Genomic DNA, 16,890 nt, shown 5'->3' on the forward strand with positions numbered 1-16,890 from the left:
CCTTTAAGAGCTAGAATAGGCTACTGGCCCTTTAAGAGCTAGAATAGGCTACTGGCCATTTAAGAGCTAGAATAGGCTACTGGCCCTTTAAGAGCTAGAATAGGCTATTGGCCCTTTAAGAGCTAGAATAGGCTATTGGCCCTTTAAGAGCTAGAATAGGCTACTGGCCCTTTAAGAGCTAGAATAGGCTACTGGCCCTTTAAGAGCTAGAATAGGCTACTGGCCCTTTAAGAGCTAGAATAGGCTACTGGCCCTTTAAGAGCTAGAATAGGCTACTGGCCCTTTAAGAGCTAGAATAGGCTACTGGCCCTTTAAGAGCTAGAATAGGCTACTGGCCCTTTAAGAGCTAGAAATGATTTTATACACTATGTTGTGGTTCTCACCAAATATGCTGTTGCCTTCTCATACTGTTCAAACCTCACAATTTGAAGTTCTCTTATTGCAAACAAATAGACTCAACTAAAAATTCCACACCATATTTTGGTATTTCTGTGCATCCTTGATCATCGCTAATCAACATCCAAAAACGACACACGTTTATTTTTGGCCAACCTGCACATCATCCGTCTTGTGTGGCACCAATGTGAGGAGTTATGACAGGGGGGAATGGCATTGCAGGAGTCTAGTGTTTGGTGCGTGAATAATGACAAGCAAACCTTTTTTGGGGGGGGGGGGTTCACATTGCCCTAATAAAGGGGAATCAGACCCCGGAATTCAAGCGAACCGAACTCAGATCACCTCTCAAGATGATTTCATTTTGGTTTGCTTCAGGGGCCTCTTTTGAGGGATCTTAGATCCTTTTGGAGTGTTCATACTGCACACAAAAAAATGAAACGAACCGCACTGAGTTCACAAAAAAATCGTCTGAAAGGGACCAAGTGTAAAAAACGCCCTTTTAGTCTAAGACATCACAAAGCATCACCAGTATGTAGTCATTCAAACGAACCACAGCCCATATGTTTATCTATGGTCCACTGCACTGTAGATTCGTTGATGAGTGAAACAAACTTTTTATTTCAGGTTTCATGTTGATTTTTTAAAAGAGGAGGAGGACGAAGAGGACGAGGAGGAGGAAGACGACGAGGAGGACGATGAAGAGGAGGACGATGAAGAGGTTGTGTTCCACCTCAACCCTCGTTTCTATGAGCAGCAGGTTGTCCGTAACTCCAACATGGATGGGGGTTGGGGTCCAGAGGAGAGAGATGGAGGCTTCCCCTTCATTCAAGGACAATGTTTTGAGGTACAGGTTTGATTGGGGTTAGGGGTCAATTCCATTTAAATTCTAGTCAATTCAGAAAATAAAACCCAATTCCACATGTAACTCATTGAAAAGCATTGAAGATAATTGGGTTGTGTAAAGAGAAGGGGATGCCATCTCCCTAAAGGACTACACTATGGGAGATGCCATCACCCTGAAGGACTGCACCATGGGAGATGCCATCTCCCTAAAGGACTACACTATGGGAGATGCCATCACCCTGAAGGACTGCACCATGGGAGATGCCATCTCCCTAAAGGACTGCATCATGGGAGATGCCATCACCCTAAAGGACTACACTATGGGAGATGCCATCTCCCTAAAGGACTACACTATGGGAGATGCCATCACCCTGAAGGACTGCATCATGGGAGATGCCATCACCCTGAAGGACTGCATCATGGGAGATGCCATCTCCCTGAAGGACTACACTATGGGAGATGCCATCACCCTGAAGGACTGCATCATGGGAGATGCCATCACCTCTTTATTGGAATATGACTTTACCCAGATGAGCATCACATTCCATAGAAACCTTTTATTTGCTGAGTTGTGTCTGTCCTGTCCTGCCTGCAGCTGAAGATCCTAGTGGAAGAGGACTCGTTTAATAACCTCTATTTAACTAGGCAAGTCAGTTAAGAACAAATTCTTAATTACAATGACGGCCTACCCCCGGCCAAACCCTAACGACGCTGGGCCAATTGTGCGCCGCACTATGGGACTCCCAATCACTGCCGGTTGTGATACAGCCTGGAATCGAACCAGGGTCTGTAGTGACGCCTCTAGCACTGAGAACAGTGCCTTAGACCGCTGCACCACTCTGGAACCCCCAAAATATGTTAATGTATTTTACTGTCTATAATCACAGTTTTGGTTCACCTTTCAGAGTGATGGTGTGTGTGTGTGGGTGGGTGGGTGGGTGGGTGCGTGCGTGCAAGTGTCAGACTGAAAATCAGTGTGGCTTTTTGTTATTGCTGGCTGTGAGGCTAGATGGACTTGGACAGACTAGCATAATAGACGGAGCCTTGGGTGGCTGCTCTCGGTCTTCTTTTAGCTAGATCTAGCTCGTAAATCATAGCAAATATGTGTCTTTTAATTTTTCAAATTTAATCCTTGACTGTCTGTCATCTCCCGATTTGACTTGAGGATCACATCATGTTATCACTGATTTTATTTTTGCACAAAATGATTGCAAGAAGACAGATCTACAGCAAAAATGTGATTGAACTGTAGTAAATCAATGTACGACTTTGTAGATTCGTTGCCAAAGACAACGTATTGTTTTAATAAGAAGGTTTGTCAAAGACAACGTATTGTTTTAATAATAAGGGTTGTCAAAGACAAAGTATTGTTTTAATAATAAGGGTTGTCAAAGACAAAGTATTGTCTTAATAATAAGGGTTGTCAAAGACAAAATATTGTTTTCATAATAAGAGTTGTCAAAGACAAAGTATTGTTTTAATAATAAGGGTTGTCAAAGACAATGTATTGTTTTAATAATAAGGGTTGTCAAAGACAAAAGTATTGTTTTAATAATAAGGGTTGTCAAAGACAAAATATTGTTTTAATAATAAGGGTTGTCAAAGACAAGATATTGTTTTCATAATAAGGGTTGTCAAAGACAATGTATTGTTTTAATAATAAGGGTTGTCTAAGAATAAAGAGAGCTGATATATGACTGGTGATGAATGGGGTTTCTACAGCTACAACAGCCAGGCATCCCTAGGGGTTCTACTACCCAGCTAGTACCCCCATATTGAGAACCATCTGTTTCTCTTGAACGATAGTAACAGTTACGGGTGGTTCAATCAAAGGTCACGAGTAGAGCGGTAGATTGAAGAGCAGTCTGGGAAGTGGAGTTTTACTCCATGAGAGAGCAGGAAACTGCAGGCAATAGAGACGGTACTCCTGCATGAGTTCACCTTCACATTTATAACTACCCTCAAAAACAGCTATTTAGCTTATCCTCCGGATTCCTTACATCATGAACGGGTCAGCAATGTACACTGCGCCTATCGTGCTGGATATAAAGTTGAAAAGAGGACCACAAGGTAAGAAAATAGCTTTCATTCGCAACTCCGACAAATCTGTTAGTTGGCAAGCTTGCAAACGGATGGCCTGGATAGCTAACTAGCTAGTTAACTGTTGTTAGCTAGCTGGCTGTCTATTTAATTTATGCCAATTTGGTAGCTAATTTGGATATTGCAAATAGGCTTCAATTTGAACGCCACGAGATCGGGTTTTTCTACTGAGCCAAATGAGGATCTAGCTAGCAGCTAGCAATGCTAACTACACTGAACTAAAATATAAACGCAACAAACAATGTCAAAGATTTTACAGTACATATAGTTACAGTACATATAAGGAAACCAGTCAATTGAAATTAATTAATTAGACCCTAATCTATGGATTTAACATGACTGGGAATACAGATATACAGTACCAGTCAAAAGTTTGGACACCTCATTCCAGGGTTTTTCTTTATTTGGGCTATTTTCTACATTGTAGACTAATAATGAAGACATCAAAACTATGAAATAACACATCGAATCATGCAGTAACCAAAAAAGTGTTAAACAAATCAAAATATTTTATATTTGAGATTCTTCAAAGTAGCCACCCTTTGCCTTGATGAAAGCTTTGCGCACGCTTGGCATTCTCTCAACCAGCTTCATGAGGTAGTCACCTGGAATGCATTTCAATTAACAGGTGTGCCTTGTTAATTTGTGGAATTTCTTTCCTTAATGCGTTTGAGACTATGAGTTGTGTTGTGACACGTAGGGGTGGTATACAGAAGATAGCCCTATTTGGTAAAAGACCAAGTCCATATTATGGCAAGAACAGCTCAAATAAGCAAAGAGAAATGACAGTCTATAATTATTTTAAGACATGGTCAGTCATTTCAAGAACTTTGACAGTTTCTTCAAGTGCAGTTGCAAAAACCATTAAGCGCTATGATGAAACTGTCTCTCATGAGGACCGCCACAGAAAAGGAAGACCCAGAGTTACCTCTGCTGCAGAGGATATGTTCATTAGAGTTACCAGCCTCAGAAATTGCAGCACAAATAAATGCTTCACAGAGTTAAAGTAACAGACACATCTCAACATCAACTGTTCAGAGGAGACTGTGTGAATCAGGCCTTCATGGTCGAATTGCTGCAAAGAAACCACTACTAAAGGACACCAATAAGAAGAGACTTGCTTGGGCCAAGAAACACGAGCAATGGACATTAGACCGGTGGAAATCTGTCCTTTGGTCTGATGAGTACAAATTTGAGATTTTTGGTTCCAACCGCCATGTGTTTACGAGACGCAGAGGTGGTGAATGGATGATCTCTGCATTTATGGTTCCCACTGTGAAGCACGGAGGTGTGATGGTGTTGGGGTGCTTTGCTGGTGACACGGTCAGTGATTTATTTAGAATTCAAGGCACACTTAACAAGCATGTCTACCACAGCATTCTGCAGCTATATCCCATCCCACTATCATTTGTTTTTCAACTGGACAATAACCCAACACACATCCAAGCTGTGTAAGGGCTATTTGACAAAGAAGGAGAGTGATGGAGTGCTGCATCAGATGACCTGGCCTCCACATTCACCCAACCTGAACCCAATTGAGATGGTTTGGGATGAGTTGGACTGCAGAGTGAAGAAAAAGCAGCCAACAAGTGCTCAGCGTATGTGGAACTCCTTCAAGACTGTTGGAAAAGCATTCCAGGTGTAGCTGGTTGAGAGAATGCCAAGAGTGCAAAGCTGTCATCAAGGCAAAGGATGGCTACTTTAAAGAATCAAAAATATATTTTGATTTGACACTTTTTAGGGGGGGGGGTTACTACATGATTCCATATGTGTTATTTCATAGTTTTGATGTCTTCACTATTATTCTACAATGTAGAAAATTGCAGAAATCAAGAAAAACCCTTGAATGAGTAGGTGTGTCCAAACTTTTAACTGGTACTGTACATATTTACCTCAATTAAATCGTACCCCTGCACATCGACTCGGTACCCCGTGTATATAGCCAAGTTATCGTTTCTCATTGTGTACTTGTTACGTGTTTGACTTTGCTATTATTTGTTAATTTTCTTTTTCTCTGCGTGGTTGGGAAGGGCGGGTTAGTATACACTTGTTGTTTATGAAGCATGTGACATACAAATGAGGTTTTTCTAGTCACCTCCAATGAGAATACCTTTATGTAGCTAGCTAGCTCGCCTCAATCTAAATGTATTGGTCACATACACATGGTTAGCAGATGTTGATGCGAGTGTAGCGAAATGCTTGTGCTTCTTGTTCCGACCATGCAGTAATATAATAATAATATCTAACAAGTAATATCTAACAATTTCACAACTACCTTATACACACACAAGTGTAAATGAATGAATAAGAATATGTACATATAAATATTAGAGGTTGACCGATTATGATTTTTCAACGACAATACCGATTATTGGAGGACCAAAAAAAGCCGACACCGATTAATCGGCCGATTTAAATTAAATAAATAATAATAAAAAAGAATAATAATAAAAAAAAGAATAATAATTGTAATAATGACAATTACAGCAATACTGAATGAACACTTATTTTAACTTAATATAATACATAAATTTGCCTCAAATAAATAATGAAACATGTTCAATTTGGTTTAAATAATGCAAAAACAAAGTGTTGGAGAAAGTAAAAGTGCAATATGTGCCATGTAAGAAAGCTAACGTTTAAGTTCCTTGCTCAGAACATGAGAACATATGAAAGCTGGTGGTTCTTTTTAACATGAGTCTTCAATATTCCCAGGTAAGAAGTTTTAGGTTGTAGTTATTATAGGACTATTTCTCTCTATACGATTTGTATTTCATATACCTTTGACTATTGGATGTTCTTATAGGCACTTTAGTATTGCCAGTAACAGTATAGCTTCCGTCCCTCTCCTCGCCCCTACCTGGGCTCGAACCAGGAACACAACGACAACAGCCACCCTCGAAGCAGCGTTACCCATGCAGAGCAAGGGGAACAACTACTCCAAGTCTCAGAGCGAGTGACGTTTGAAACGCTATTAGCGCGAACCCCGCTAACTAGCTAGCCATTTCACATCGGTTACACCAGCCTAATCTCGGGAGTTGATAGGCTTGAATTCATAAACAGCAGAGCTGCTGGCAAAACGCACGAAAGTGCTGTTTGAATGAATGCTTACGAGCCTGCTGGTGGCCACCATCGCTCAGTCAGACTGCTCTATCAAATCATAGACTTAATTATAACATAATAACACACAGAAATACGAGCCTTAGGTCATTAATATGGTCGAATCTGGAAACTATCATCTCGAAAACAAAACATTTATTCTTAAAGTGAAATACGGAACCGTTCTGTATTTATCTAACGGGTGGCATCCATCAGTCTAAATATTCCTGTTACATTGCACAACCTTCAATGTTATGTCATAATTACGTAAAATTCTGGCAAATTAGTTCACAATGAGCCAGGCGGCCCAAACTGTTGCATATACCCTGACTCTGCGTGCAATGGACGCAAGAGAAGTGACACAATTTCACCTGGTTAATATTGCCTGCTAACCTGGAATTATTTTAGCTAAATATGCAGGTTTAAAAATATATACTTGTGTGTATTGATTTTAAGAAAGGCCTTGATGTTTATGGTTAGGTACACGTTGGAGCAACGACAGTCCTTTTTCGTGAATGCCACCGCATCGATTATATGCAACGCAGGACACGCTAGATAAACTAGTAATATCATCAACCATGTGTAGTTATAACTAGTGATTATGATTGATTGATTGTTTTTTATAAGATAAGTTTAATGCTAGCTAGCAACTTACCTTGGCTTACTGCATTCGCGTGACAGGCGGGCTCCTCGTGAGGCAGGTGGTTAGAGCGTTGGACTAGTTAACTGTAAGGTTGCAAGTTCAAATCCCCGAGCTGACAAGGTACAAATCTGTCGTTCTGCCCCTGAACAAGGCAGTTAACCCACCGTTCCTAGTCATTGAAAATAAGAATGTGTTCTTAACTGACTTGCCTAGTTAAATAAAGGTGTATAAAAATAATTAAAAAATCAGCGTCCAAAATTACCGATTTCCGATTGTTATGAAAACCCTAATTAGTCGGCCATTCCGATTAATCGGTCAACCTCTAATAAATATATGAATGAGTGATGGCCGAACGGCATAGGCAGGATGCAGTAGATGGTATAGAGTACTGTATATACATATGAGATGAGTAATGTAGGGTATGTAAACATGATATAAAGTGCATTGTTTAAAGTGACTAGTGATACATTTATTACATCCAATTTTTAATTATTAATGTGGCTAGAGATTTGAGTCAGTATGTTGGCAGCAGTCACTCAATGTTAGGGATGGCTGTTTAACAGTCCGATGGCCTTGAGATAGAAGCTGTTTTTCAGTCTCTCTGTCCCAGCTTTGATGCACCTGTACTGACCTCGCCTTCTGGATGATAGCGGGGTGAACAGGCAGTGGCTCAGGTGGTTGTTGTCCTTGATGATCTTTTTGGCCTTCCTGTGACATCGGGTGGTGTAGGTGTCCTGGAGGGCAGGTAATTAGCCCCCAGTGATGCGTTGTGCAGACCTCACTACCCTCTGGAGAGCCTTGCGGTTGTGGGCGGAGCAGTTGCCGTACCAGGCGGTGATACAGCCCGACAGGATTCTCTCGATTGTGCATCTGTAAAAGTTTGTGTGTTTTTGGTGACAAGCCGAATTTCTTCTGCCTCCTGAGGTTGAAGAGGACAACATGCTGTCTGTGTCTGTGGACCATTGTAGTGTGTCTGTGGACCATTGTAGTTTGTCTGTGGACCATTGTAGTTTGTCTGTGGACCATTGTAGTTTGTCTGTGGACCATTGTAGTTTGTCTGTGGACCATTGTAGTTTGTCTGTGGACCATTGTAGTTTGTCTGTGGACCATTGTAGTTTGTCTGTGGACCATTGTAGTTTGTCTGTGGACCATTGTAGTTTGTCTGTGGACCATTGTAGTTTGTCTGTGGACCATTGTAGTTTGTCTGTGGACCATTGTAGTTTGTCTGTGGACCATTGTAGTTTGTCTGTGGACCATTGTAGTTTGTCTGTGGACCATTGTAGTTTGTCTGTGGACCATTGTAGTTTGTCTGTGGACCATTGTAGTTTGTCTGTGGACCATTGTAGTTTGTCTGTGGACCATTGTAGTTTGTCTGTGGACCATTGTAGTTTGTCTGTGGACCATTGTAGTTTGTCTGTGGACCATTGTAGTTTGTCTGTGGACCATTGTAGTTTGTCTGTGGACCATTGTAGTTTGTCTGTGGACCATTGTAGTTTGTCTGTGGACCATTGTAGTTTGTCTGTGGACCATTGTAGTTTGTCTGTGGACCATTGTAGTTTGTCTGTGGACCATTGTAGTTTGTCTGTGGACCATTGTAGTTTGTCTGTGATGTGTACGTCGAGGAACTTAAAGCTTTCCACCTTCTCCACTACTGTCCTGTCGATGTGGATAGGGGGGTGCTCCCTCTGCTGTGTCCGGAAGTCCACGATTATCTCCTTTGTTTTGTGGACGTTGAGTGAGAGGTTATTTTCCTGACACCACTCTCCGAGGGCCCTCACCTCCTCCCTGTAGGCCGTCTCGTCGTTGTTGGTATTCAAGCCCACCACTGTAGTGTCGTCTGCAAACTTGATGATTGAGTTGGAGGCGTGCATGGCCACGCAGTCGTGGGTGAACAGGGAGTACAGGAGAGGACTGAGAAGGCACCCTTGTGGGGCCCCAGTGTTGAGGATCAGGGGGGTGGAGATGTTGTTTCCTACCCTCACCACCTGGGGGCGGCCCGTCAGAAAGTCCAGGACCCAGTTGCACAGGGCGGGGTCGAGAGCCAGGTTCTCGAGCTTAATGACAAGTTTGGAGGGTACTATGGTGTTAAATGCTGAGCTTTAGTCAATGAACAGCATTCTTACATAGGTATTCCTCTTGTCCAGATGGGTTAGGGCAGTGTGACTGCGTCGTCTGTGGACCTATTGGGGCGGTAAGCAAATTGGAGTGGGTCTAGGGTGTCAGGTAGGGTGGAGGTGATATGGTCCTTGACTAGTCTCTCAAAGCACTTCATGATGACTGAAGTGAGTGCTACAGGGCATAGTCATTTAGCTCAGGAACAATGGTGGCCCTCTTGAAGCATGTGGGAACAGCAGACTGGGATAAGGATTGATTGAATATGTCTGTAAACACACCAGCCAACTGGTCTGCACATGCTCTGAGGACGCGGCTAGGGATGCCGTCTGGGCCTTGCGAGGGTTAACACGTTTAAATGTTTTACTCACGTTGGCCGCGGTGAAGGAGAGTCCGCAGGTTTTGGTAGCGGGCCATGTTGGTGGCACTGTATTGTCCTCAAAGCGAGCAAAGAAGTTGTTTAGTTTGTCTGGTAGCAAGACATTGGGAACCGCGACGGGGCTGGTAATTACAAGACGAGTTGAGTTAAACTAGCATTTCCATTTTTTTTGTGAGAAGTTGACCGCTCTACCGCACCTGCAATATTATTTTATGACAAGACTGACCGCGTGGAAGGGAATTTATAGGCTACTTCTGGAATGCTTCCGCTTGAACCTTGTCCCACATAAATAACATTGTAATCAGCAAACTTCTCCTTCAGTCCACACCTCTCCTGACCTGTCTCCAACTCATACTTGCTGCGCTACCATAGTTACATAACTTTCTCCATAGAGATAGAACACTTTATATTTCTCTATGGTCTTTTCCTCTTTGAATATCCAGATGGTAAATCAGTTTATTTATTTATTTCACCTTTATTTAACCAGGTAGGCTAGTTGAGAACAAGTTCTCATTTACAACCACACCTAGGTGTATATGTCCACATATTCTAAGTCAGAACCATCCGGAGTACTGATGCTGTCAGTCAACAAATGTCCATGTAATGAGAACTCCATACTAAGTATCTCACCTGAGAACTTTCACTTTCATTTCCTGTCCACTCTCTCTCTCCCCTCCCCCCTCTCTCTCTCCCCCACCCCCTCCCCCCCTCTCTCTCTCCCCCACCCCCTCCCCCTCTCTCTCTCTCTCTCCCCCACCCCCTCTCCACCTCCCTCTCTCACGGCCCCTATTCCCCCCCCAACACCCCCCCCCCCCCCCATTCCCTCCAGGTCTGGGGTTTAACATCGTTGGGGGTCTGGACCAGCAGTATGTCCTGAATGACAGTGGGATCTATGTGGCTAAAATCAAAGAGAATGGCGCTGCAGCCATGGATGGAAGATTACAAGAGGGAGACAAGATATTGGCGGTAAACATTGACTTTCACTTATTTCTTTTTTTTAGGTTTAGAGAAGATAATCTCGTCCCCACCGGCTCAATTGCTAGAGAGCCGACTGGTGGACTAGATTAGGGAGCAGAGGGTAAGAAGGGGGAATGTAAAATGTGATGTTTGAATCGACCAATCAATCGTCTATCTGGGAAACTTGTATTAGGCTTGAGATTCCAGCTATCTACTGTAGAAATTGTGGCTTTAATTACATGAGCCTTTTCTCTGCAAGGGATATCCTAAATGATCATGGTACTGTCAATTATAGTCCTCGCGAATGTATCAAGCTCCATGATGTTATTTTCCTCTGTTTGCGTTATGTAGATTAACGGCCACAAGCTGGAGAACCTGTCCCACGGTGCTGCAGTGGAGCTCTTCACGTCAGCAGGAGAGGACGTGCAGCTACGCGTACAGCAGAGGGTGTGTGGGACAACCGCAGGCTCTTTTAATCACTCATCTGGGACTTCTCAATCAGCTGTCTTGGGGCAGGGCGGGTCATGTTCACTAGGGCACATTGTAGCAAAGTGTTTTGCAACTGATAACAAAAAGAAGCATTTCTTATTGGACACATTCAGATATATATATATATAGCCTAGCACTGAACACAACTCAGATATGGTATAAGATGTGTTATTTTTGTTGCCCCTGAAGATCTCTCTCTCTCTCTCTGTTCCAACAGCCCACCATGGTCATGAATGTTCCCACCAGTTCCAGGCCTGACGCTGACTCTTCGGTCTCCTCCTTGGGAATACTTGTGGCTGTCCTGGGAGCTGCTGCAGCCGTTACTTTCCTCTACATACGCTTCCAGCCACAACTGAGGAGGCATTTTTAACACACTAACTTTCTCCTCAAAGCATTTTTTTTTAAGAGCAAAAGCTGGGACTGAACTTTGCTGAAGGCCAAAAAAAAAAAAAAAGAGAGGGGAAGAAACGAACTAGAAAGAAAAGTAAGCCACGTTTCCAATTTATAGTTGTTCATATGGTTAGAATTATAATTATGCATTTTTTCCCCCCCCTGTGTATTTTGTGATTTATCATAGCTGCTTAATTAACCCAAATGCTAAAAGTACTTCTCTTGCCACAGGGATAACACTCATGACATGACGAGTTAACTTTGTCGTTGTATAACAAAGAAAGATGTAGGCTTCACAATAAACATGGCCGTCCTACTGCTGAGCGGAGCTCCTCAGACAGAAGGACTTGGCGGTTAAAATGCGTGTTTATTCCAAATTATATAATTTTATATCCGTCAAGAGGGGAGAGATTTATTTGTAGAGTTTCTAGGCAGAGTTTGAGCCCTGACTCACTCTACCTGGCTCATTAGTCTCGTGTTCTCACAGGGAGTTTTTTTTGGAAAGACCATGTTGTGTTCAGTCACTCGGAGGACCTTTGTAACTGAGTGGCTGATCTGTTTTGGGGGAGCGTGGCTATGAGAACTCACTCACTGTATTTTGATTTAGCTAGTCTGTTTATACAGATGCATATTAGCTATGTGTTTTTGTTTTCATATTTCTGTTTGTTTATGTTTTGTCCCCCCTGTCGTAAAACCGTCTCTATAATGTAGCAAAAATACTTCCAGGTGCAGTAGCTGTATATGTGTAAAGGTAACGTTTGGGCTCCTGGCGTTGGGAGGTGATTCAAACTGGTCACAATGACATGGTGGATGTTCAATCAGTGATGTGCTGTGAACATAGTAGCCTGGTCCCAGATCTGGTGTATCCTCCTGTAGCCTGGTCCCAGACCTGGTGTCTCCTCCTGTAGCCTGGTCCCAGACCTGGTGTCTCCTCCTGTAGCCTGGTCCCAGACCTGGTGTCTCCTCCTGTAGCCTGGTCCCAGATCTGGTGTCTCCTCCTGTAGCCTGGTCCCAGACCTGGTGTCTCCTCCTGTAGCCTGGTCCCAGACCTGGTGTCTCCTCCTGTAGCCTGGTCCCAGACCTGGTGTCTCCTCCTGTAGCCTGGTCCCAGACCTGGTGTCTCCTCCTGTAGCCGGGTCCCAGACCTGGTGTCTCCTCCTGTAGCCTGGTCCCAGACCTGGTGTCTCCTCCTGTAGCCTGGTCCCAGATCTGGTGTCTCCTCCTGTAGCCTGGTCCCAGATCTGGTGTCTCCTCCTGTAGCCTGGTCCCAGACCTGGTGTCTCCTCCTGTAGCCTGGTCCCAGACCTGGTGTCTCCTCCTGTAGCCTGGTCCCAGATCTGGTGTCTCCTCCTGTAGCCTGGTCCCAGATCTGGTGTCTCCTCCTGTAGCCTGGTCCCAGATCTGGTGTCTCCTCCTGTAGCCTGGTCCCAGATCTGGTGTCTCCTCCTGTAGCCTGGTCCCAGACCTGGTGTCTCCTCCTGTAGCCTGGTCCCAGACCTGGTGTCTCCTCCTGTAGCCTGGTCCCAGACCTGGTGCCTCCTCCTGTAGCCTGGTCCCAGATCTGGTTGTTCTCTTGCCTATTCCGTTGCTGTCCCTATCAAGCCAAACAGTTTGGCGTGACAAGGGGTTAGCATGATGGCACAAATCGACTGGCACTGAGGTTGATGTAAACCAGGCATCTCTTTAGAGTGTATGCCACGTTGTTGAGCAGGTCACCTCCCACGTGTTATGTGTCTGAAAGAGAGATTGTATCTAATCTAATCCAGATGTGTGCATCACGTAAACAGTAACGGCCGTAGGCTACATGTTTTATGGAAAGGGAAATATGTTCGCTTAATCTATTGCTTTCGTTTGTTTGCAACTGGAAAAACTAAATTATTGTGACTTTCAAAGGAATGACGAAAGGTCAAAGAACTCTATGGGAAGCCATTCTGTTGATCCAGTGCTCTGATAACGGCCTGATGCTGCCACCTAGTGAACGTTTAGCATTCCTGCAGCTCATCCAATCACTGTAACAGACGCTGGACTAACTAGGTGTCATAGGGTGTGCAGCAGGCCCTGTTTGTCATAGTGTCTCCTCTTGTAGCCTGGTCCCAGATCTGGTGTCTCCTCCTGTAGCCTGGTCCCAGATCTGGTGTCTCCTCCTGTAGCCTGGTCCCAGACCTGGTGTCTCCTCCTGTAGCCTGGTCCCAGACCTGGTGTCTCCCCCTGTAGCCTGGTCCCAGACCTGGTGTCTCCTCCTGTAGCCTGGTCCCAGATCTGGTGTCTCCTCCTGTAGCCTGGTCCCAGATCTGGTGTCTCCTCCTGTAGCCTGGTCCCAGATCTGGTGTCTCCTCCTGTAGCCTGGTCCCAGACCTGGTGTCTCCTCCTGTAGCCTGGTCCCAGACCTTGTGTCTCCTCATGTAGCCTGGTCCCAGATCTGGTGTCTCCTCATGTAGCCTGGTCCCAGACCTGGTGTCTCCTCCTGTAGCCTGGTCCCAGACCTGGTGTCTCCTCCTGTAGCCTGGTCCCAGACCTGGTGTCTCCTCCTGTAGCCTGGTCCCAGACCTGGTGTCTCCTCCTGTAGCCAGGTCCCAGACCTGGTGTCTCCTCCTGTAGCCTGGTCCCAGACCTGGTGTCTCCTCCTGTAGCCTGGTCCCAGACCTGGTGTCTCCTCCTGTAGCCTGGTCCCAGACCTGGTGACCTAAATGGCGCCATATTCCCTATCTAGTGCATTGCTTTTGACCAGGACCCAATAGGTAGTGCTGCTGGAGCGCGAGGGAGCAGCGCTCTTTTCAATTTGAGAATACACACAGCTGGTAAAAAATATTTCTGTAAAGTTACATCTGATAAATACTAAATATTTCAAATTTAATTACCTCAGAAATTCCATGAAAAACCAAATAAATATGTATATCAGCCTAAAGGTAACCAACTCGCTTAGTGCGCTGCCGAACTGCGGCAACAAGTGGCAGAAAATAGGGCGGGTATTGAGAACGGGCTAGGTGGCGTGTTCTTTCCTGGTCCAACACGCTCTGCGCTCACTTCGAGTGGGCCAAAACATAACAAGAACAGACAGAAAACTAGAGGTGGTTACTAAAACGACTGTCCTCAAAACCCTTGTAATGAACTCACCTTGTCTTGAGTGTAGCCTATGTCTTGCAATATCACATAGGCCTAATGATTTAACCAGTATTTTACGTAAAATAACCAAATATAATAGCGTATGCTATAGCATAGAAGTAGGCCTATATTACTGTAACACTAAAAAAAACACTTATTTATAAGCTTTTAGGATCCACATTGAAGCTGAGCAGTCACATTTCTTTCCGTCGTTGAGTTTTGGCCGCGTGTACCACTAGGCAGGATATAGCCTACGCTTTCTATGATCGAAAACAAAACACACGAAAGACTAATAGTTTAACACCGTCTGTTCTAATTCGCTCACGAAACAGTAATTCCTGAATATCTAAATGCCTGTGGTATTGGGTTTCACCTGTATGTATGTAGGTGTGTGACTCTGCTGAATTATAGAAAGTTAATGAGTTCAATAAGTAAGTGTGTCACTTGGACAGCGATAATATAGCGGCAATGTCAATGCTGTGTGTTTTTTTGATGACGTTAGGGCACCTATTAAATTCATGTTGAATTTGCGTGCACCAGCATGAGTCATTTGTAATGTAAATTTAGACTGTTCATGTATCACCTTGGACTGGAGTCAGGACACTCAACTGGGCCTCAATCAGACTTGAGTACAGAATATCACCTCTCCAAACGGATTGTTTGTTTCAAATGGCATGAATGATTATTGGTGTAACAAATGAATTGCTGTGGAGTTTTAACCTAGTTTGGTTGCCAGATCTCTACACTTTGTCCATGAAACAAAAATCAAGCTAGTATGAAAATAGATGACATGTATACTAAAAAAAGCTGCCCCCTCTATGTTTATTCTGCTTCTATGTTGTCCACCAGTTTGGTGCAGTATAGTTCCCCTTTTGATCGAATGAAACCTTGCCGTAAATTGTATTTAATTTGGTTAGTGAACTTTTGTGGAGCAGAAGACATTGTTGCCCTATTCTCACTTGACTTGATACTAAACGTTAGGGAACTAGAATGAACATTGGACTTGTGATGTGGTGTAATGATTTTTATGGGAATATAAGATGAAAGATCAAATAAAAGCCTAACAAGTTATGTTTTGTACTAGATATTTTCTAGACAAGGAGGATGAATTTGTAGCTGCTTTTAGTGTAGCTAAGTGGGGTTAAACCTGAGTGACAGTGTCTCTGTGCTATCTTGTCGTTCCATTGGCTTGACATCGCGCAATGGGATGCCATCAAGTAGAAGTATTTTGTATTTACTGTGGGCACTGACAAAACACTTGTAGAGCCTGTGGTGGGCAAGAATCTAAAGGGAAATAATGGTATTATATGGAGTCACAGACACTAACAATGACTAATCTAGTTGTGTCCCAAATGGCACCCTATTCCCTATGTAGTGCCTACATAAGCCTCTGATCAAAAGTAGTGCAGTAGATAGGGAATAGGGTGCCATTTGGGACGATACTATGTGTTTGTTTTAATTTAAAACACATTAGGTGTCTGAAATAACTCACTTTAATTATCTTTCCTTTTATGTATTTTCTGTAAGAGACATACTGAATGCAGTATTCAAGTTCACAATTCATGTACGTTTTGCCCTATATCGTTGTTAGCCAGTACTATATTTTTGGGATTATCAATGTTATGCATTGTATAATTTTTTGCCTTAAAATAAAGCAGTATTTTGTTTTCAAATTGAATAAAACAATCAAATAAATAAACCTTTTATGGTCAGCATAATGTTTCCCCTTTTTTTCTTCTTGCAAGTACTTGTATGTCCTTGTCTCCTACTGTATATGTCCTTGTCTCCTACTGTATATGGCCTTGTCTCCTACTGTATATGGCCTTGTCTCCTACTGTATATGTCCTTGTCTCCTACTGTATATGTCCTTGTCTCCTACTGTATATGTCCTTGTCGCCTACTGTATATGTCCTTCAAGCAAGTATTAATTTGTGTTGTAATGCACTGTACCTGGGGCGGCAGGTAGCCTAGTGGTTAGAGCGTTGGGCCAGTAACCAAAAGGTTGCAGATCGAATCCCCGAGCTGACAAGGTAAACATCTGTCGTTCTGCCCCCTGAACAAAGCAGTTAACCCACTGTTCCCAGGTAGGCTGTCATTGTAAATAAGAATTTGTTCTTAACTGACTTGCCTGGTTAAATAATTACCCTAATGCATGGCTCTCCCCTATGCTGATGTTCTGCACAATATAACATTGCTACTGATTCTGCTGTAAAGATTCCACCCTTGGCTTTGGATGATAAATCATTTTTAAAGTGATCTCTTGGTAAAAGCTTTGTCGACTTCTGTAACACCCCATTCTCTCCCCTTTATCAATTTGTGGTGGTGGGGAGGATGCTTAGAGGCAGAACGATGATGTAATCAAACATTTATGATTGATCCG

At 43.5% G+C, this 16,890-nt stretch overlaps 1 protein-coding gene across 1 annotated transcript; it reads left to right on the top strand.

Moving 5' to 3' along the window:
- Positions 1 to 3,038: 3,038 nt before the first annotated feature.
- On the top strand, positions 3,039 to 16,225 carry LOC139553990 (synaptojanin-2-binding protein-like). The gene is made up of 4 exons (XM_071366838.1): positions 3,039 to 3,309; positions 10,402 to 10,538; positions 10,881 to 10,976; positions 11,236 to 16,225. The coding sequence occupies exons 1-4, from the start codon at positions 3,243 to 3,245 to the stop codon at positions 11,386 to 11,388; spliced, it is 453 nt and encodes a 150-aa protein (XP_071222939.1). The 5' UTR covers positions 3,039 to 3,242; the 3' UTR covers positions 11,389 to 16,225.
- The last annotated feature ends 665 nt before the right edge of the window (positions 16,226 to 16,890 follow it).

This window comes from Salvelinus alpinus, chromosome 25 (genome assembly GCF_045679555.1).
Source record: "Salvelinus alpinus chromosome 25, SLU_Salpinus.1, whole genome shotgun sequence".
In the NCBI taxonomy this organism is placed as follows: Eukaryota; Metazoa; Chordata; class Actinopteri; order Salmoniformes; family Salmonidae; genus Salvelinus; species Salvelinus alpinus.

What these genes read in the sequence shown, in the direction of transcription:
- LOC139553990 (XM_071366838.1), top strand. Translation starts at nt 3,243, where the DNA reads ATGAACGGGTCAGCAATGTACACTGCGCCTATCGTGCTGGATATAAAG. An exon ending in AGGGAGACAAGATATTGGCG is followed by an intron (nt 10,539 to 10,880) that starts GTAAACATTGAC and finishes TGCGTTATGTAG; the next exon opens with ATTAACGGCCACAAGCTGGA. An exon ending in AGCTACGCGTACAGCAGAGG is followed by an intron (nt 10,977 to 11,235) that starts GTGTGTGGGACA and finishes CTGTTCCAACAG; the next exon opens with CCCACCATGGTCATGAATGT.